The sequence below is a fragment of the Sander vitreus genome, chromosome 4 (genome assembly GCF_031162955.1).
Source record: "Sander vitreus isolate 19-12246 chromosome 4, sanVit1, whole genome shotgun sequence".
Classification (NCBI taxonomy): Eukaryota; Metazoa; Chordata; class Actinopteri; order Perciformes; family Percidae; genus Sander; species Sander vitreus.
This window is the reverse complement of record NC_135858.1, coordinates 27,435,040-27,455,324: the sequence shown is the minus strand read 5'-3', so window position 1 is coordinate 27,455,324 and position 20,285 is coordinate 27,435,040. Positions and strand designations below refer to the sequence as shown.

Below are 20,285 nucleotides of genomic sequence, written 5' to 3'. Positions count from 1 at the left end.
CATCCAGTGGTTGTTTATGTGATTAATCGCGATTAAATACTTTAATCGTTTGACAGCACTAATATATATATATATATACATCCGTATCACAATGATTAAAAAGCACATATGACCAGAAAAAACTGAATCCTCGGACTGGCTGAGGAAGTGTGAAAACACACTGGTCTCTGTATTTATTTTGGTAAAGCACATTGGTGGAGGAAGTAAAGTAGCGATACAACAGTGTAGAAGTACTCTGTTACGTTAAGTAAAAGTCCTGCATCTAAAACTTTACTCAAGTCCAAGTGTACTGTCCTCGCTGCACTAGACCGCCAACCAAACTCTGTGCAAACAACACGGGAGTCAGGAAGTAGTGTCCAAGCTCTGTTTTTTTAATCCAGACTCTACATGTAGTTTCGATTTAGTAGTAAAACTGAAAGAAATTAATAAAGTACAATACAATGTGTGTGTATGTATTTAGCATGTATGTGTAATTTAAATGACATGCATATGCAGAATGAAAGTCACTAGGCACGCCCTCATACTCCGCTTCTGACTGGCTAGTAGTCCTTACCTCGCTACTGCTCAAGTGCGACTCCCAACAAAGATGGAACATAAGTCAGATGTCTCACTCTGTAGCTAAAACAGAGAGCTCAACACACAGGGTGAAAAAAGGAGCTGCAGCGATGTGCAGTACAACAAGAATATGGTGTTTTTTGAAAATTAAACCATGTAAAACTATTCTGGTACAACCTCTAAATACAATTATGAACCTGAAAATGAGCATAATATGAGCACTTTAAGTACCAAATGTAAAAGTACTCATTATGCAGAACAGCCCATTTCAGAATAATAAACATTATGTTGTTGGATTACAATTATGAATGCTTTAATGTGTACAGTATGCATCACAATTTGGGATGGCTAAAAAAAAAACGATAAAAATTATCATAATGCATTAGTTGATTATAGTTTGTATTATTGAAAGTTAATAACATGTACAATGCCTCCAAGATGAAGTGGTGTGGAAGTACAACGTAACAAAATTAAAGTACTTCAGTAAAGTACAAGTACCTCAAAGTGTTTTACCAGTAAGAGTGTGTTAAACTGATTATGAAGGCTTTCAATAAAGCCATATGTGTCATTTTAAAAGACAAATGTCATCCCAACTATGTAAAAACTATGTGTAAATTGAGAGAAATGGCCCTGATGTGTGGGGGGGTTTTGTATACAACAAAACAAAAATGACATTGGTGAATAAGGGCTGATCAGTGCCTGACACCAGAGAGTTTTCAGCTTCACTTTATAATGCGTCTGCATGAATAACAGGCTGTGCTGTAGCAGCGTCTGAGGCAGAGAATGGTGCAATGGTGCCATCTTCTGAAGTATTCAGATCCTAAATATTACACTGTAAAAAATACTCTGTTATAAATAAAATTCCTGCATTGAAAATGTTACTTAGGTAAAGTTATGTAGGTATCATCAGGAAAATGTACTTAAAGTATTGAAAGTAAATGCAGAACATCCTCACATTCTAGAAACTGGAAACAAAACAGTTATGTCAACCAACTAAATGATTAATCAGCTAATCATTTTTATTTATAATAAAATATGGTATGTTATAAACTACATGTGATTTGTGTGCAACAATCTGAATTTGTAAAGTAACTAGTAACTATAGCTGTCAGATTAATGTAGTGGAGTAAAAAGTATAATATTTCTCTCGAAATGTAGCAGAGTGGAAGTAGAAAGTGGCATTAAAAGAAAAGACTTAAGTAAAGTACAAGTACCACAATTTTTAGTATATAGTTATTAAGTACAGTACTTGAGTAAATGTACTTAGTAACATTCCAACACTGCCTGGGGACCTCTAGTCATTTGTAATACTTACGGAGGTTGTCTGTGATCTTAATCCTGTGTGAATCTTCCATGTCTGTAATTTGGATTTGGATCACTTTACTGGCTGTATCTCAGTTGTTTTTGCGAGTATCCAACTTGGGTACTCTAGCTATATAAGTTGATGTGATTACACGAATGTTGTAATGACATAAAATGCCCGTCCCTGTAGCCGTGATAAATTAGCCTGAAGCTAATGCTTAGCTACGTGTTCAGGAGGAAATTAGCCAACTCGGCGTCCTTTTGGGCTCTAAGCTGTCTCAATCTTTCAAATACATCTCCAATATTTACCCGGGGTTTGTAATGTCTCTGGTTAGAAACACTGTTGTTGTTTTTGCACAGTACCTTTTGAAAAGATGCCTGGAAGTCTGGAATGTGTCTGGGGACACTAGTTGTTGCACTATGACCATTCATTGCACTTTATTATGTTGTTCTTTGCTCTATTGCACATGTTTTGTATCTCTATACAATTTTTTTATAAAGAAGTTCATGTTTCAAGTTCAAGTACATGGAATCTTAGAAAATCCTTTTTTTTTTTACTGTGGTATTGAAATTGGCATTGGGGAATCGTGTTATTTTACTGGTATTTGCACCGACCACTGAATTTTTGGTATTGCGACACCCCTAATTCCAGGTTGTATTGGCTGCATTGGCAATTATAAAAGAAAGTTTTGACAGAACCTTGACATCATATCTGTCTGATAATATCAGTAAATTAGAGTAAAATACAGACTTCACTCATCACGTGTGATAGGCAGCACGAAACACAGACATATCAAATTTCAATTTCAAAATCACATGAGGTGCCCTGGTAATATTACTCCCGTGCGAACAAGGCGTACAGCCTTCCTCAGTCTCAGTGTCTGTCTGGGTATTTGATTTGTGATGTGTGCAACTACATATTAGTAACAGATTTAACTTCCTTCCATTCTATAAAAACAATATAAAACTTGATAATGTAATACACGTTATTTTCACCAATGTTATTTATGTAGCGACTCCTGGAACAAATTAAAGCACTTTCTTAAAATCAACTCAGTTGTCAGCCTGTTGGACAATTTAGAAACCTGGTTTTAAACCTGCATACTTCTACTTGGTACTGCTTTACATCATTTTATTTTATTTTGCGTCCCTATTATCCTAATTTATTTATCAAATCTGTTTCCAATTTCAAATGTTTTATTGTCTTTCTCTATTCCTTATGATTGTGCTTTCTGTGTTGTTGTCCTGTATTTGTCTTTGTAATCCGACTTGATGACATTGAAAAGGAGGTTCGCCCCTCAATGATCTCTCGAGGATAAATAAAGGTTGAATGAATGAATGAATGTAGCACAATTTGTTGTTGATGTTATATGCACTTACATACTTTGTTGTTTTGGACATATATTCCTCTTTCTGTATATATTGTATATTGCACATAGTGTTATTTCTTTCTCTGTTTTCTTGCATTTGTGTACTTTTTTTTTCGTTTCCTTTTGAACGGTATTCAGTGTGGAGGGCTAAGAAAGAATTGCATCGTACAGGGCAACTTGTTTTTAACTGTGCATATGGCAATGAACACTTTGACTTGTTGTTGCTGCTGCTCAGTGTGATGTCATCTCCCTCCACAGCCAGTAAGAAGCCAGGAGAGCCCCTCATCATTTCTGACATCAAGAAGGGCAGCATGGCCCACAGGTATCTTACAGTCTGCACTATTAGATTCTTTATTGGGTCTAACACGTTTTTTTCTCATCCCTGAATTTTGATCTCTTTTAATGTATTTAGTGTTCAACTGTGTCTTCCTGTATATGGCATGTATATATGTACATATATCCATAAGGCTGGGATGATATGCTTTGGTCCCGATTCATATCTTTCACCGTACATATGTGCCGATTTGAATTGCATTGTGATTTAAATTTTTTGCGATTCTAGAAGTATTGCGATTCGATAGTATTAAGTATTGTGATTTTCTTTTCCTTCTTTAACAAAAACAAAAGTTGAATAATACACTTCTAGAGACAATATATCATGAGACCTTTCTAAAAACTCATTTTTTTCTAAGAAGAATGCACATCACATGTCAGTCAGACGACATGACACATTTATATATTTCATTTGTAAAGAAGTACATAACATGGCTTTTCAGCATTTTCTGTTTTCGGTCAGAAAACGGATATGATGTAGTCGGTGGCGGCGTTACCGTATAAACAAAGTATTTAGGTGAATCATTGGTAAAAAAAATAATAAAAAAATATTCATTCTAGGGAAAAGAATCGATTTTCAAAATCGTCGGCGGGAAAAAAGTCACGATACATATGATTTTTGATCCTTTTTCCCATCCCTATTATTTATTAACTTGTCACACTCTATTCTCAGTATACTTACAAGTGCCGCTCTGTGGGTACAGTTTGACAGAAATGTGACAGAGGATGCTGTAGGACAACCTTGACAGAAGAGATGGTACGTGGTTCCACCTTTGTGTCTCTGTCTCTCCTTCAGAACAGGAACACTGGAGCCCGGTGATAAGCTGTTGGCCATCGACAACATCCGACTGGAGAACTGCTCTAAGGAAGATGCCGAGCAGATCCTGCAGCAGTGTGAGGAACTGGTCAAACTAAAGATACGCAAAGATGAAGACAACTCAGGTGCGTGTGTGCATATGGACATGCTGAGTCTGTCTATGTTGGTTCAGTAAACATGATAATGTCAAGTCCACTTTAATTGTCAATTCTGCAATATGTGCCAGACATACAGAGCAATTGAAAATACGTTTCTCTCCGACCCATGGTGCAATAAGGACACGTACAACAAATATAATATAAAAGATAAGAAATATATACAAATACAGATTTTAAAAAAGATAACATGTACAAATAAGATAAAACAGATAATATATACAATTGAAAAAAGATAAGTAATATGTACAATACAGTATTGAATTCTAAATAGTGCAAATGTAAGGCAAAATCAAACAGTACAGAAAACTAAAGATGAAGATATTGAAATGTGCAATGTAAAGGAAGAGTTCCTGAGTGTCTTCTTTTATGTAAAGTGATCCTGATGCGGAGGGGGGGTTCAGAGTCCAGCATTATTGGGGGCAGAGGTGAGGGGAGGGAGAGAGGGGAGGGTGTTGAGCGATGTGATGTAGGGGAAGCACCATTGCACAACTAAGACTTTTCAGTCAGAAACTTAGTTTTCTGATGTGTTTGTTATGAAATAATGTTCATCAGCTCAGCAGGCATCAGTTTTAACCCTAAGGCCGTGGGAGATTGTTGTCTACATGATCCTGGCGTTCCAAAATAAAACCATAACAGCTAGAGCACAGATCTTCAACAGGGGGTCCTCGGAGTCACTGCAGGGGGGCAGCCAAATTGTTGTTTAATACTTTTTTGAAAGTTAATTTCCCCCAAAGTTAAAATATGTTTGAAAATATACATTAACATGAATCACACACATTATTAGCAAAGATAAATTAGCCTATTTGTAAAAACCAATAAACACCTCACAAACATGAAGAAATATAATATAATATTTATGACACATTGTGGTTTATTGACTTGCAGCTTAGGTTGTATTTATTTTAGGGATATGAAGCATTTGAAGAAACTCTAATAAATTACATCACAATTAGCACAAAACACCAGTGTACGCACTGGCGGACCATTTCTACTGGAGTTTAAAGGGTTTAAGGAGATGCACTAACAGTCTTTGACCACCAGGTGGTGGTGCTGTCCGCAACTTATGGATTTCTGCTCAAGCTCTAAAATGGGTCAACTGGGACACTGTAAGATGCTTCTTTATTACTGATCCCAGTGAGGAAACTATTGGAAAAGTGAGCAATTTAATCCAGGGTGAAACACAAGTTATATTTCAACAAATCATGAAGAACAAATAACGAAATATCTGGGATATAGCAAGAAAATGTGTAGGAAAGTGATATCCTGCTGGTGTAGTGGTCTAATGTGTACACCATACATTTTAATCCAGGAGCCTTGTGCTTCCTCACTTAGGGCCTTTTCACACCTCAAAGTCTGAACCAAGTTGCAGACCAAGGTTCATGTTTTTGTTACATTGTATTAGGGATCGACCGATATGGATTTTTTAGTGCCGGTACCGATTTTTTTTCATCAGCCTTAGCCGATGACCGATACCGGCTGCCGATTTTCTTGAGCTGAGATTTGGAGCCGATACTGCTTTTGCTCCCTCAATTTACATCATAAAAATGTAAACCCTGCCACACTGGATTTGTTTTCGGAATCTGCATTTCTTTAAAAATAATAAACAAAAACAGTGTCACTTATGCAATCATCGTACATTCATATCACCCAAATGACGTGTGCAATGTGCATCATATGGATGGGTGCACTGCATATGGTTAACTGTGAAAGGATAAAAGGCGTTCATCAACATCTACAACACAGCCTTGATGATGCATAGCTTGCTGACGTATTATAAGACAGATATAATCAGGTCATCACAAAATGTCCTTTGTCAACACATTTAAATAATTGAAGAAAACAGTAAACCTGAAAAGTAGCCATTGAAATAAAGTGCTTGATTTGTAATTTAAGAGCACTCTGCTAGTGAGCGAGGGGCAGTGCATGTTCTGCACGTGAAAAGCAGCGTCTCCAGCAACACAGAGCTGCCTGTGGATGCCTGTCTGTAAATAATGCTGGGAAAAACTATCGGTGAACGCAGCAGCCGCGTATCGGCCCTATATATCGGCCGGCCGATAAAATCGATCTATCACTACATTGTATACATTTGATATGGTTAGTTTTGGATTCACACTGCAGTTATGCAAGTGCACTAAAGCAGAGATCTTCAACAGGGGGTCCTCAGAGTTGCTGCAAAAGGGTTACCAAATTATTGTTGGATAGTTTAAGATGTACATATATACCATATTAACATGAATCCAACATATTATTATCTTTTTATTATTTACACAACATTGACGATAGGTCTACTGGCCTATAGGTAAGGTAGCACATCCACAGATACAGTTAAACTTAAGGATTCACTGTTCCACATTTTAACATTAAAGCTATAGTGCGTAGTGTCTGTCTCCCCCATGAGGAATTCTAAGTAATGACAACAACACTGTCGGCGCGTCCACATGATACAAGCCTTACGTGATCGCGCACCACCCCCACCCACATCTCCCCCAAGCAGTTGCTAGTAGCCAAGGAGGACACGTAGGATTAAAAAAACATGATGGACTCTTCAGAAGAGGTAATTATTTTCACTCAAGTTTCTGTGCAGGAAAGTCACCGGACGACACAATCTTCTGAACATAGCCATACTGACAAATACAGAGTTGTGTGGCGCTGATAGTCTTAATTAGCTTTGTAATGGCTTGAATGTAACGGACGTACATTATTATCAAAAGGTTACGCACTAAAGCTTTAAAACATGATGTATAAATATAATTATTTTAATAGCTTAGTATACATTACATACAAAGGTATATCTGAAGGCTCCAGGCCACCCTACATGGTATTGTAGGCCCAGTTTAATATGCAACTCAATTTTATACATCATATGTAGTAGGGGGTCCCCGCTCCGTTTTTTTTCAGCTGAGGGGTCCTTGGCCTAACACTGCACTAAAGAACTATACATGACATACAGTAACTAATCATTTGTTTTGTAACTAACTCCTGCGCTCCCCGTGCTACCGTGGCTCTTTTTGTTTTGTTGTTTTGTTTGTTGTTTTTGTGTTGTTACTAGATATAACAATGATGACCCAGACTAGGACGGAATATTAACCGTTCATTACAGCATGTCTTTACTTTTTTTTTTAAAAGACCTTTATTAAACTTTTATACAATACAAGTTATAAATAGGCTACAGTACATGTAATAAAATAAGTAAAACAACCACAGCAGCATGCCTAACACCAACAACGGAGGCTAAAGGTACCCACAATTACTTTTTTTAGTGGTTCTGAGGCGCTGCAGCATTTATTCAGAGACAAACTGAAACCTACACTGTACATTTACTACCACTTAACAGGTAAAATGCTAATTTATTCTCTGCTCTGATAGCCAACAGCTGTCTGCTCTGAGCTCATCCAACGTCACTCTCTCATGTGCACACTAAGCAATGAGCTATTCCTTAAGGAGCTTCCCCGGTCTGATAAAACCAGGTAGTCTGCCTGAACTTCCTGTATTTGGTCCGAAAGTCTGAACCATCCAACCATCCAAAAAATGCTTTCACATTAGAAACAAACCGAACCATGGTTAAGTTTGATCTGGACCCAGACCACCTCTTTTTGTCTGACTAAATTTCCGTACCAAACGAGGTAGGTGTGAAAAGCACCCTTAGTCACGTGTTCTGACCACCACCATCTTGGATTTTTGGATTTGACGAGTTCATTACATGAACACATCCAGATTGTTGCAGGAGATGTCACCCTGTTCCACTGTGTGTTCTGATGTGATGTAAAACACAAACACACACATACACACACACAAACACAGGGAAGGATTGTGTAATCATGCTAGAGTAGATTATGACTCAGAGCATGCACACAGGCAGACACATGCATGGGGTGAAACACAGAGATTATGTGTTAATGCTACATTATGACTAGGCAGTCTTCTCCCTGGTTACCATGGAAACTGTGTCTTTCTCACCAGTGCTGTCTTGAGATGAGTTTTGACCTACTTGTGGAATCAAATGTTTGTGTGTGTGTGTGTGTGTGTGTGTGTGTGTGTGTGTGTGTGTGTGTGTGTGTGTGCATTTCACATGAACAGGGAACGTGATGCAGTAGATAGTTTGAGCATCATACTATGATAGTTTGATCAACCCATTGCAGATGAAACATTAAAATAACACGTGCGTGTGTGAGTGTGTGTGTGTGTGTGTGTGTGTGTGTGTGTGTGTGTGTGTGTGTGTGTGTGTGTGTGCGCGTGCGCGTGTGTGCGTGCGTGTGCGTGTGTGTATGTATCAGATGAGCAGGAGACGTCAGGCAGCATCATCTACACAGTGGAGCTGAAGCGGTATGGAGGCCCTCTGGGTATCACCATCTCGGGCACCGAGGAGCCTTTTGACCCAATCACTATATCCGGCCTAACCAAGAGAGGCCTTGCCGAGAGGTACATGCTCACACGCACGCACACACACACACACACACACACACACACACACACACACACACACACACACACGGTCTTTTCTTTGAAATCTAGGTTACAAGTTTGAGTTTTGAAGCATTAGGAAAGGCATTGCAGCTGGAAATTTTTGGATTGTTCAGTTTTCATACTTTAACATTGCGCTTCAGCATACAAATGTGGCAAAAACATTAAATGGAAGACTACCAGGACTACTAAAAGTGCTGCTGTAAACTTTTAATATTTCACGGCAAAAGGTTTATCGGTGTTTTTTTTGCCCCCAACGGCACTAGGATTAGGCACTGGTTATGGTTATGGTTAGGGTTAGGGTTAAGGTTAGGGTTAGGTGCCTTGGAGGCAGCGGTCGCAGTGCTGCCTGGAAGGAGCAGTTGGGGGCAAAAAGCACCATCGAGCCTCCAAAAATGCAATTTGTGCAACATCAGTAGCGGTGACGAGTCATCATTCACTGACAGCCTGAGCATGCACAACATGGAACAACTTACCTGCAGCTCCACCGTTGAATTTACAAGAGGTATTATGTGTGTATACTATGTTCTTTTCTACTGGCAGCTAAAAGGAACACTTTGACCAACACGTGTGATTCCTAAAAACCCTCAGGAGTCCCATCTTTTCACCGTATCATCTTTCACAGTGTCATATTAGGTTGGGAAGGGGTTTCAGAACCAGAATCAGCCTTTTGTTGGCCAAGTTAGTGTGTACACAAACAAGAAATTTTATATTTTAGGGATGAAACAGCATGGAAAAAAAAGGTAAAAGGTAAAACCTCAGTTTCAGTCACGGATGAGGGGCAGAACGAAGGTGCCAGTCAGTCTCTGTCTGCTGTATGAGAGCATTACTGATTTAGTGTTACCTGACAATGTCATAACAAGTGGTGGATAGAGCAGCGACTGTGTGCAGGCACTTTGCAACACATAGCAGCAATACTTCCAATATGATGACGCATTTGCGAAGACATCACGGCAGTATGTCTATTGACAGTGCAAAGAGGAGAGAGCCGGGTAGGAAAGAGCAGTGGTGGAACAAGTATTCAGATCCTTTACTAATGCAGAAAAATCCTCACATTGTAGAAACGATCCAAACAGTTCTGTCAATCAACTAAGTGTTTAATGGTCGAATAATTTCAGCTGGACTTGTAGGCTGATATATTGTTGGGTAGTTTCATTTGTAACTAGAACTGCAAGCAGTTATAACGGGGCCCAAGCCACCCACACCAGTCAGCCCCGGCGCCCGAAAGCGGAACCCGAAGCCCGGTGGCGTGGAGGCAAACATTGGTAAATATCAAGAGGTGCGAGCCTCAACGTCTGCAGTACGTCGTCGTTGCATACGTAGCGGTCAAAAGTTCACCTGCATGCATATACAGACTACCTTTAACAATTCTCTACAATAAACAAACTTCTTAATAATTAACAGCAGAGAGAAATGAGAGAGTGACCGAGATGGTGGAGGGGGGTAGGCAGGTGTGGTGGTTGAAGGAGCAGGGGAGGTGGTCAAGTTGTTGCAAATGGCGTCATAGGCGCCGATTTATGTTTTCCTCCGTGGGTGCTTCGTGGGAAATTAAGAATCAATGACACTAACATAACCAATCACACTATGACAGATGCTCCACTTAGCACCAACTGCAATGTTTAATTGCACGGTATCAGCGCCTATGAATAGTGTTGATTTTGGATTGAAAAAGTGAGAGAAAAGAGTCCACTAAAGGTTGTAGAAACTTTGTCAAGTGGGTGTTTATTGTAAAAAAAACAGGGGAGCACACAAAAGCCAAAACCAAAACCTAACAGTAGGAGGGAAACATCAGTAAATATTGAGAAGTGTGAGCTGCAAGGTCTGTGGTCCATTTCCATTGCAAATATGCTATTAACATAGATTGAGTAAAAGGGCCAAAACTTGTCTACGTTGATTATAGCACCCTCTAATGGCTGATCTTCGCCAAATTTGGCAAAGAGCCTCACAGCGGCATGTCGAACGAGCATCACAAGTTTCGTGTTGATTGCATTTACTGCAATTTATTGCAATTGCAAATTTCCCATTTAAATGCATTGAGTTATTGGCCAAAACAAATAAACGTTGCTTATAGCGCCCCCTAAAGGCCGATCTTTGCCAAATTTGGTACGGAGCATTGTAGTGGGATGGTGAACAAGGATCCCAAGTCCTTTGCTGATAACATTTAATTTGGCCGAGATATGATATGTGTGTGGTAGCTAGCTAGGAAAATTTGTTTGGTTGTAAAATGTGCATACTTTAATTTAGCAAAATTCTTTGAGTAACTTTTGGTCAGGCCCATCTGGAGATGCTATTTACCAGTTCGTGCTGATCCATCGCACGGCCTAGGACGAGTTTGAAAAAGTTGGTTTTGCGCATTGTGCGATATTGCGAAAAAAGATTTTAGCGGAAATGGGTGTGGCCTATATCATGTGATTCAGCTTGATTCAAGTAAGACGTGGATGTAATGTTTTCTAATGTGCGATGTGAAATGTGGGAGTTAAAGGCAAAAAAACCCCCATTATAGCGCCATCTAGTGGTCCACATGTGTAATTTAGTAGGTAGGTGTGGTCCATGACCCATTGTTTATCTACCCTGTAAACTTAAAGTTGTTCACGTTATTATAAGTAGTAAATTTAGATGTGGGTCCCATAGGCCATGCCCACTTTGAACCCTCAGTACCCCACTCTAGGGTTGGCCTCAGGAGTGGCCCTAGATGATACGCAACACATTTTGTAAAAATCGGATGAGCGGTTCATGAGATATAAACTTTTTGTACTTGTAGCGCCCCCTAGTGACCAATTTTCGTAAAACGTGTGCACGACCTCCAGAGGGTCACGACAAACAAGAATCTAAAGTTTGGCGTTGATAGCATTTATTTTGGCTGAGATATGGCAAAGTTGGTGTTTTCATAGTTAGCTACACAAATTTGTTTGTGCGTAATATGTGCAATTTTTATCCTATCAAAATAGTTTTTATTAACTTTTTGTCAGGCCTATCTGGAGATGCTACCTGCCAAATTTAGTTCCGATCGGTCGCACGGTCTAGGAGGAGTTCGAAAAAGTAGGTTTTTGATAAATCGCGATTTTTCACGCATAAAAGTTTAGGCGGAAATGGGCGTGGCCTATATCACATGATTCAGTTGGATCCAGGGAACGCGTGGATATATGGATTTTAAATGTCCGGTGTACGGTGTGGGAGTTATAGGGCCAAATATAGCGCCACCTAGTGGTGGAAGTGGGTCAATTGCTGCGCCTGATGTCCTTGCGGAGTTTCGGACCAGTCCTGAATATGGCAACCCCCCACCATGTACGGTTTAGGCTGTAGTTGGAGTTTTAGGCGGAGAAGAATAATCCTTACAAAAACAATAGGGTTCCACAGCCCTGCTGTGCAAACGGCATAGCTCTTGCTTCTTCCAGACTCGGGATTGGACCCCTAATAATAAAACATTGTATATTATAACTACATGTGTTTTGTGTGCAAAAATCTTAATTTGTAAAGTAACTAGTAACTAAAGCTGTCAGATTCATGTAGTGGAGTAAAAAGAACAATATTTCTTTCTGAAATGTAGCGGAGTAGAAGTAGAAAGTGGCATGGAGAGAAAAGACTAAAGTACAAGTACCTCAAATATGTACTTAAGTACAGTACTTGAGTGAATGTACTTAGTTACATTCCACCACTGGTAAAGAGCAACTTCTCCCTGCAGCGGTTAAACAGCCTATTGATGCAGAGCTTATGTTTCACTCTATGTTGATGACCTTAGTCTATAATTTGGCCATTTTAATATACAAATAACAAAGCCGCATTTTGAAAAAAATCTATTCCGCTACTACAGATTTGACAATTAAGAAGTTTTTATGTTCCTTATGTTCTTAGCCAGAATTTTGTTAAACCAAAATTTTTTGCCAAATAAATAAATCAAAAGCATGTTGAATTTGGCAGTCCAGCTGAAAAGATTAGCTGATTAAACACTTCTTTCCAGTTTCTAAATGTGAGTATTTTTCTGCTTCGAGTCCTTTTACTTTTAATTCTTGAAGTACATTTTTCTGATGATACTTACATAGTGCTTTTACTTAAGGGGATGGCAGTAGCTCAGTCCGTAGGGAGTTGGGTTTGGAACCAGTGTCGCTGGTTCAAGGACCAGGGTACAGTGTGGACTGGTAGCTGGAGAGGTGCCAGTTTACCTCCTGTGCACTGCCAAGGTGCTCTTGAGCACCTAACCCCCCAACTGCTCGGAGCGCAATCCAGCAGTCGCAGCCCCCTCTCTCCATTAGTGCATGTATAGGACTTGAGCATGTGTAGGATGCATGCCAGTGTAATGTGTTCTAACAAACAGAGTGGAAAAAATTTTAATTTAAGTAACATTTTCAATACAGGACTTTTATTTGCAACAGAGTATTTTTACAGTGTGGTATGGGTATCTGGTACATGTGGTATAAGGATCTGAATACTTCTTCCTTCACTGGAAATTTAATAATTATTATCTTGTATATCCATAGCAAGATGACAAAAAAAGATCATTCAGGACTTTGTGTTATCATGGCAACACATGCAGAAAATTAAACCCAACTGAGGCAGATGAAGGTACCACCCGGTTGTTGCCTTATTTAGTCCTCCCGAGGAGTGGGGGTAAAACCTTATTAGGACAAATAATGGAGGTATTCCCCACCAGCAGCTGAGTGTGCAGCAGGTGACATGTGACACCAAGTGATGACCGATGAGATAATAAGAAACATGATGCGGTGCAGAGATGGGATGGTAGCTAGTTTCCACAGCAACAAGACTGAACAGAGGTTGACATAATAGTTTTCCTGAGTCATAATCATCCACTGGTGAATTCAGGTTATATGCAGCCCACCACACATTTATTTCAAAATAAAATGTCAGCTGGCTCACACATTATTCCACCAAAACACACCCAGGGAGGCAGCTTACTGCTAATCCTACTACACTTCCAGACACACACACTCTCTCTCTCACAAACTGTGACCCCGTTTCTTGGAGTTTGTGATGCAATTGTTCTGTGTCCTGTCCTGTCCTGTTCTGTTGTCGATAACGCACTTTGCCCCAGACCTGTTGGCTAAAAGCACTCTATAAAATGTGGCTCAGCTTGACACAGAAGAAAGAAAGTGCAGGAATTCAGATTAACATCTCTGCATCTGTGTGGCTCATGGAAAATGTTCCAACTGACCCAGTTTTTCTTTGAGCCATTCGAGTGCGTTGATTTAGTTAAAATCAGCTCAGGTAAATAGAAAACTAAAGAGATAAAATCTAGAACACCTTCTTTTTAAAATAAAAACACATTTCTCTAGCTTGTGCGTGTAGGCTTAAAGCATGTGCATGTGATATATTGGTCCATGAGCATGTTCGAGATAAGCGATTTAAATGAACTACTGTATTCTTTATCAAAGTAGGACACAAGATAAAAGACTCATACTGTGGTCAGTGATAGAGGGATTGAAGGGAACCAGTGTTTTTCATTCCAGATTCACTTTGTTGTGACCCTAGACATGTAGTTTTGTTTCAACAGTAAGACCTTTAAATTCAATTCGCAAACCCAATTCTGATCTGCAAACAATGACTGTGCGGCAATAAAGCCTAATGTTTCAGCATCTAGTTTGTATCCAATTCCAAAAAAACGATTTGTATAAAGCTAATTTGCACTTGCAAATGTGTTTTGTAGGAAATATTATAAGGTTAGAGATAGATTGGGGTCTTGTTTTCAATATTGAAAACGTTTTTGAGAAAATCTGGCTTTTCTAGAATTTCAAAGTCAGTTAACACAAATTAAACTAGAACTGCAAGCAGTTATGACGGGTCCCAAGCCACCCACGCCAGTCGCCCCCGACACCCCGGGGAGCGTGCAAAAGCGGAACCTGAAGCCGGGAGGCAGGGAGGCAAACGTTGGTAAATATCAAGAGGCGCGAGCCTCGAGGTCTGCGGTACGTCGCCGTTGCAAACGTAGCGGTCAACAGTTCACTTCCACGCATATACAGACTACCTTTAACAATGATATAGAGATAGGATTGGAGATGAAAAGTTCAACAGACACGTTACCGCGATCAGCTTCGTGGGAAATTAAGAATCAATGCCACCGACATAACCAATCACACTATGACAGACTCTCCACTTAGCACCAACTGCAATGTTTAACTGAAAAATGAATTTAGCCGACTGGCAGTCTGGCACATGTGGGTGCTCTGTATTTTCATCGGCGCCTATGAACGGTGTTGATTTTGGATTGAAAAAGTGAGAGAAAAGAGTTGCATTCATCCACTGTGAAGGTTGTAGAAACTTTGTCAGGTGGCTTAAGAAGTTTGTTTATTGTAAAAAACCAAAGGAGCACGCAAAAGTGAAAACCAAAACCTAACGGTAGGAGGCAAACATCAGTAAATATTGAGAAGTGTGAGCTGCAAGGTCTGTGGTACATTTCCATTGCAAATATCCCATTAACATTGAGTAAAAGGGCCAAAACTTGTCTACGTTGATTATAGCACCCCCTAATGGCCGATCTTCGCCAAATTTAGTACAGAGCCTTAGAGCGGCATGCCGAACGAGCTTCACAAGTTTCGTGTTGATTGCATGTACTGTGGCAGAGATATTGCAATTGCAAATTTCCCATTTAAATGCATTGAGTTATTGGCCAAAACAAATAAACGTTGCTTATAGTGCCCCCTAAGGGCCGATCTTTGCCAAATTTGGTACAGAGCATCGTAGTTGGATGTTGAACAATGATATCAAGTTCCTTGCTGATAACAATTAATTTGGTCGAGATATGATATGATACGTGTGTGGTAGCTAGCTAGGAAAATTTGTTTGGTCGTCAAATGCGCATACTTTAACGTAGCAAAATTCCTTGAGTAACTGTTGGTCACATCCATCTGGAGATGCTACGTACCAGGTTTCGTGCTGATCCGTCGCACGGCCTAGGACGAGTTCGAAAAAGTTGGTTTTGCACATTGCGCGATATTGCGGAAAGAAATTTAAGCAGAAATGGGCGTGGCCTATATCCTGTGATTCAGCTTGATTCAAGGAACACGTGGATGTAAGGATTTTTAATGTGTAATGTGGGAGTTAAAGGCAAAAACACATTATAGTGCCACCTAGTGGTCCACGTGTAATTTTTGGTAGGTGTGCTCCATGACCCATTGTATATCTACCCTGTAAATTGAAAAATGTTCACATTAGCGTAAGCAGTAAATTTAGACGTGGGTCCCATAGGCCACGCCCACTTTGACCCCTCAGTACCCCACTCTAGGGTTAACCTCAGGAGTGGCCCTAGATGGTACCCAACACATTTAGTAAAAATCGGATGACGGGTTCTTGAGATATAAACTTTTTGTACTTGTAGCGACCCCTAGTGGCCAATTTTTGTAAAATGCGTGGGTGACCTTCAGAGTGTCATGGTAAACAAGAATCTAAAGTTTGGCATTGATGGCATTTATTTTGGCCGAGATATGGCAAAGTTGGTGTTTTCATAGTTCGCTATACAAATTTGTTTGTGCGTAATATTTGCAATTTTTATCCTATCAAAATTCTTTTTATTAACTTTTTGTCAGGCCCATCTGGAGATGCTACCTGCCAAATTTCATGCCGATCAGTCGCACGGTCTAGGACGAGTTCGAAAAAGTAGGTTTTTCATAAATCGCGATTTTTCACACATAAAAGTTTAGGCGGAAATGGGCGTGGCCTATATCACGTGATTCAGTTGGATCCAGGGAACGCGTTGATGTATGGTTTTTGAATGTACGGTGTACGGTGTGGGAGTTATAGGGCCAAACACGTTATAGCGCCACCTAGTGGTGGAAGTGGGTCAATTGTTGCGCCTGAGGTCCTTGCGGAGTTCTGGACCATTCCTGAAAATGCCAACCCTCCACCATGTACGGTTTAGGCTGTAGTCAGAGTTTTAGGCGGAGAAGAAGAATAAAAATCAATAGAAAAACAATAGGGTTCTACAGCCCTGCTGTAAGAACGGCATAGCTTTGCTATCGCCCGTTCTTGCAGACTCGGGCTTGGACCCCTAAAAAGTGGATTTCAATTAGCTGGATACATGGTTAAACGTCATTTGCTCTACCAGTGTACCGCTGTGTATATTTTGTCCATAGCAAATCCCCACCAATCAGTCCCAACATTTTCCAGTTAGATAGTAAATGCAGTAAACATATTCTTTGTAAATCTTTACAATCACAGAATAACCGAAAGAACCAAGCAGGCCTGCCTTGTTGCATCGTCCAAATTTTCTTCAAAACGTGCCATTTTCAGCGTGTAGCTTGCTAGCTGGAAGTTTGTTGTTATTTCTTGTAGCGAAGGGATTTTGAGAACGGCCACACACAGAGGGCCCTATTTTAACGATCTAAGCACACGGCGTGAAATGCCTGATGCAGGTGCATTTAGGGTGCTTATGAATCCACTTTTGCTGGTTTAACAGTGAAGAAAAGGGTCCGTGCACCAGGCTCATGGTTCAAAAGGGTTGTACTTAGTGTCTTAATTAATCATAGTTGTGTTTTGGGCGTAACATGAAATAAACCAATCAGAGTGTCATCTCCCATTCCCTGTAAAAGCCAGGCGCATTTGTACCTTGGCTCATTGCTATTATGATGGCGCATTTGCTAAGCAGGAAGGAGAGATTTTCAGGTGAAGAAACTGATCTGCTCAAGCGCGCAAGCAGATCATAACATAATACTATTTCACATTGTAATATTTTTATTTTTAATCTACTGCATGTTTGTGTGCTGCTGTGCCTACCTATGTGTGTGTAAGTACGCATAGTATGGGCGCGATGTGCACGAGCTGTGACGCCTTTTACTAATGCGCTGTTAAAATAACAATGAAATGTTGCGCTATTGACTTCAGACCAGGTTTTTGTTGGTCAGTGGCGCGATCACTTACTGCTGCCTCAAGATATTAATATGCCAAGAATGCACCTGAATACACCTCCCTGTAAGACCAGCACGCCCATGGGCGCACAGATGGGCGCAGGTGCATTTGTTATTTAAACGACGTGGGCGCTGGACGGGAAATTGACAATGGCATCGGTCTTAAACTAGCAAAGACACTTGCGTCGGGCTTGGCGTTGCTCTGGGCTGGGTGCAAGATAGGAGCGCAAGGTCTGGTGCGTGTTGTCAGGCTTTATACTAGAAATGTACTTCCATTGATCCAGACTGCAGTGTCCTTTGATCATTTTATCCAATGTATTCTCATGAACGGGTTTGTATGATATCATATGAAAAAATATGTGTCTTAATCTTAATTTGGGACAAATTTGAAAAAAAATCCCTCACGGCGTTTCTGAGATATCACATTCATGAGAATGGGACAAACATTCAACCTGTAAGAAATGTACTATTGGTGTACTACTGTACTGTTTCCCTTTAGAGCTGATATAAACTGGGATTTTCGAGTAATCGAGTAATGTCCATCCACTTAACTGTTCCATGTCTTATCTTAACCTGATCTCTCCTTGTAATAGTTTTCTCTGTTCATTCATAGTACTAAATTGTGCATTATGTGTGTGTCCTCTTACCTGTGTGTGTGTGTGTGTGTGTGTGTGTGTGTGTGTGTGTGTGTGTGTGTGTGTGTGTGTGTGTGTCTGAATGAATGTGTTATGTGTTCATGTGTGTCCAGGACAGGGGCTATTCATGTAGGTGATCGGATCCTGGCTATCAACAGCGTCAGTTTAAAAGGCAAACCCCTGAGTGAAGCTATCCACCTGCTGCAGATGGCTGGGGAGACGGTCACCCTCAAGATAAAGAAACAGCTTGATAGTAAGTATGAAAACTGTTAATGGTAACATCCATCAACTTGGTCGTGATGAAACAAAGTGCTATTTATTTTTGTAAAATTCTGTGTTCTTGGTGCTTTATCTTTATAACAATTACCAAGCTTTTGACCTGACCTGACCCTTTTGACACATTCTTTAATCCTGCCATTTTCTTAAAGAACTTTTCTTAAATACTTGTAGTCTGTTTTGTAAAAGCATGTGCATGGTAGAAGAAGTATTCAAATCCTTTACTTAAGCAAAGGTACTAATACAACACTATGAACAATTCTCATAAATTCTCGGTTACAAGAAAAACTCCTGCATTGAAAATGTGACTTAAGTAAAAGTATGTAAGTATCATCAGGAAAATGACCTTAAAGTATTAAAAGTAAAAGTATTTAATGCAGAAAAATCCTCACAGTTTAGAAACTTGAAACGATCCAAACAGTTCTGTCATCAACTAAGTGTTTAATGGTTTAATCATTTCAGCTGGTCGTATTTTATAAACTACATGTGTTTTGTGTGAAAAACTCTTAATCTGTAAAGTAACTTGTAACTAAAGATGTCAGATTAATGTAGTGGAGTAAAAAGTATAATATTTCTCTCTCAAATGTAGTGCAGTAGAAGTAGAAAGTGGCATGAAAGGAGAAGACTCAAGTAAAGTACTTTAAATTTGTACTTAAGTATTGTACTTGAGTAAATGTTCTTAGTTACATTCCAGCACTGAACATGTGCCTCTTGTGATGACTTGCAATCAACTCATTTGCCATTTGATGATCATTTTATCGGACATACCTAATTTTGAACTTTTTCTCCCCAAGATGGAGAGGAGAGGAAGGCAGCAGATGCAGAGGACACCACAGAGAATGAGCTTAGTGACCCGGAGGATGATTTGACGGACAGCCAACAGACCAATAAGCTGTCAGAGCTTTACTCCACAACTATACCCAGCGTCGACTCTGCCATGGAGTCATGGGATGGCTCAGGGATGGACGCCGGCTATGGCAGCCAGGGTAAGCTTTGGATTACAACATAGAGATGGTGAAAGGGCAAAAATAAATAGCACTTTGAAAAATAAATAGCACTTTGTTTCATCACAACCTAGTTGATGGATGTTACCATTAACAGTTTTCATACTTACTATCAAGCTGTTTCTTTATCTTGAGGGTGACCGTCTCCCCAGCCATCTGCAGCAGGTGGATAGCTTCACTCAGGGGTTTGCCTTTTAAACTGACGCTGTTGATAGCCAGGATCCGATCACCTACATGAATAGCCCCTGTCCTGGACACACATGAACACATAACACATTCACACACACAGACACTCCTGATGATACTTACATACTTACTTGTACCATAATGAATTCTGATCTGAAAGGCTTTTATGTGGAAACGTTAACTTTATGCTGGTACACTAATTTTATTTGCCCTGTATTTATCTGGTTTTTGTGTTGAATTGTAAATTTCATATTTTGTGTCAGCTCTAGGAAAGTGTTTATTTAAAATGCGTCCTTAAAATAATCCTATAATGGATGGGCTGTGTAAGCAGCCGGA

General features: G+C 39.9%; 1 protein-coding gene across 1 annotated transcript in view; it reads left to right on the top strand.

Moving 5' to 3' along the window:
* Window positions 1–20,285, top strand: part of LOC144516115 (glutamate receptor-interacting protein 2-like) — an 84,151-nt gene that overhangs the window by 50,155 nt on the left and 13,711 nt on the right. Inside the window, exons 12-16 of the mRNA XM_078247319.1 lie at window positions 3,486–3,549; window positions 4,357–4,502; window positions 8,810–8,954; window positions 18,597–18,736; window positions 19,554–19,745. Of these exons, the coding sequence (XP_078103445.1) occupies window positions 3,486–3,549; window positions 4,357–4,502; window positions 8,810–8,954; window positions 18,597–18,736; window positions 19,554–19,745 (687 nt within the window). The remainder of the gene's footprint in view (window positions 1–3,485; window positions 3,550–4,356; window positions 4,503–8,809; window positions 8,955–18,596; window positions 18,737–19,553; window positions 19,746–20,285) is intronic.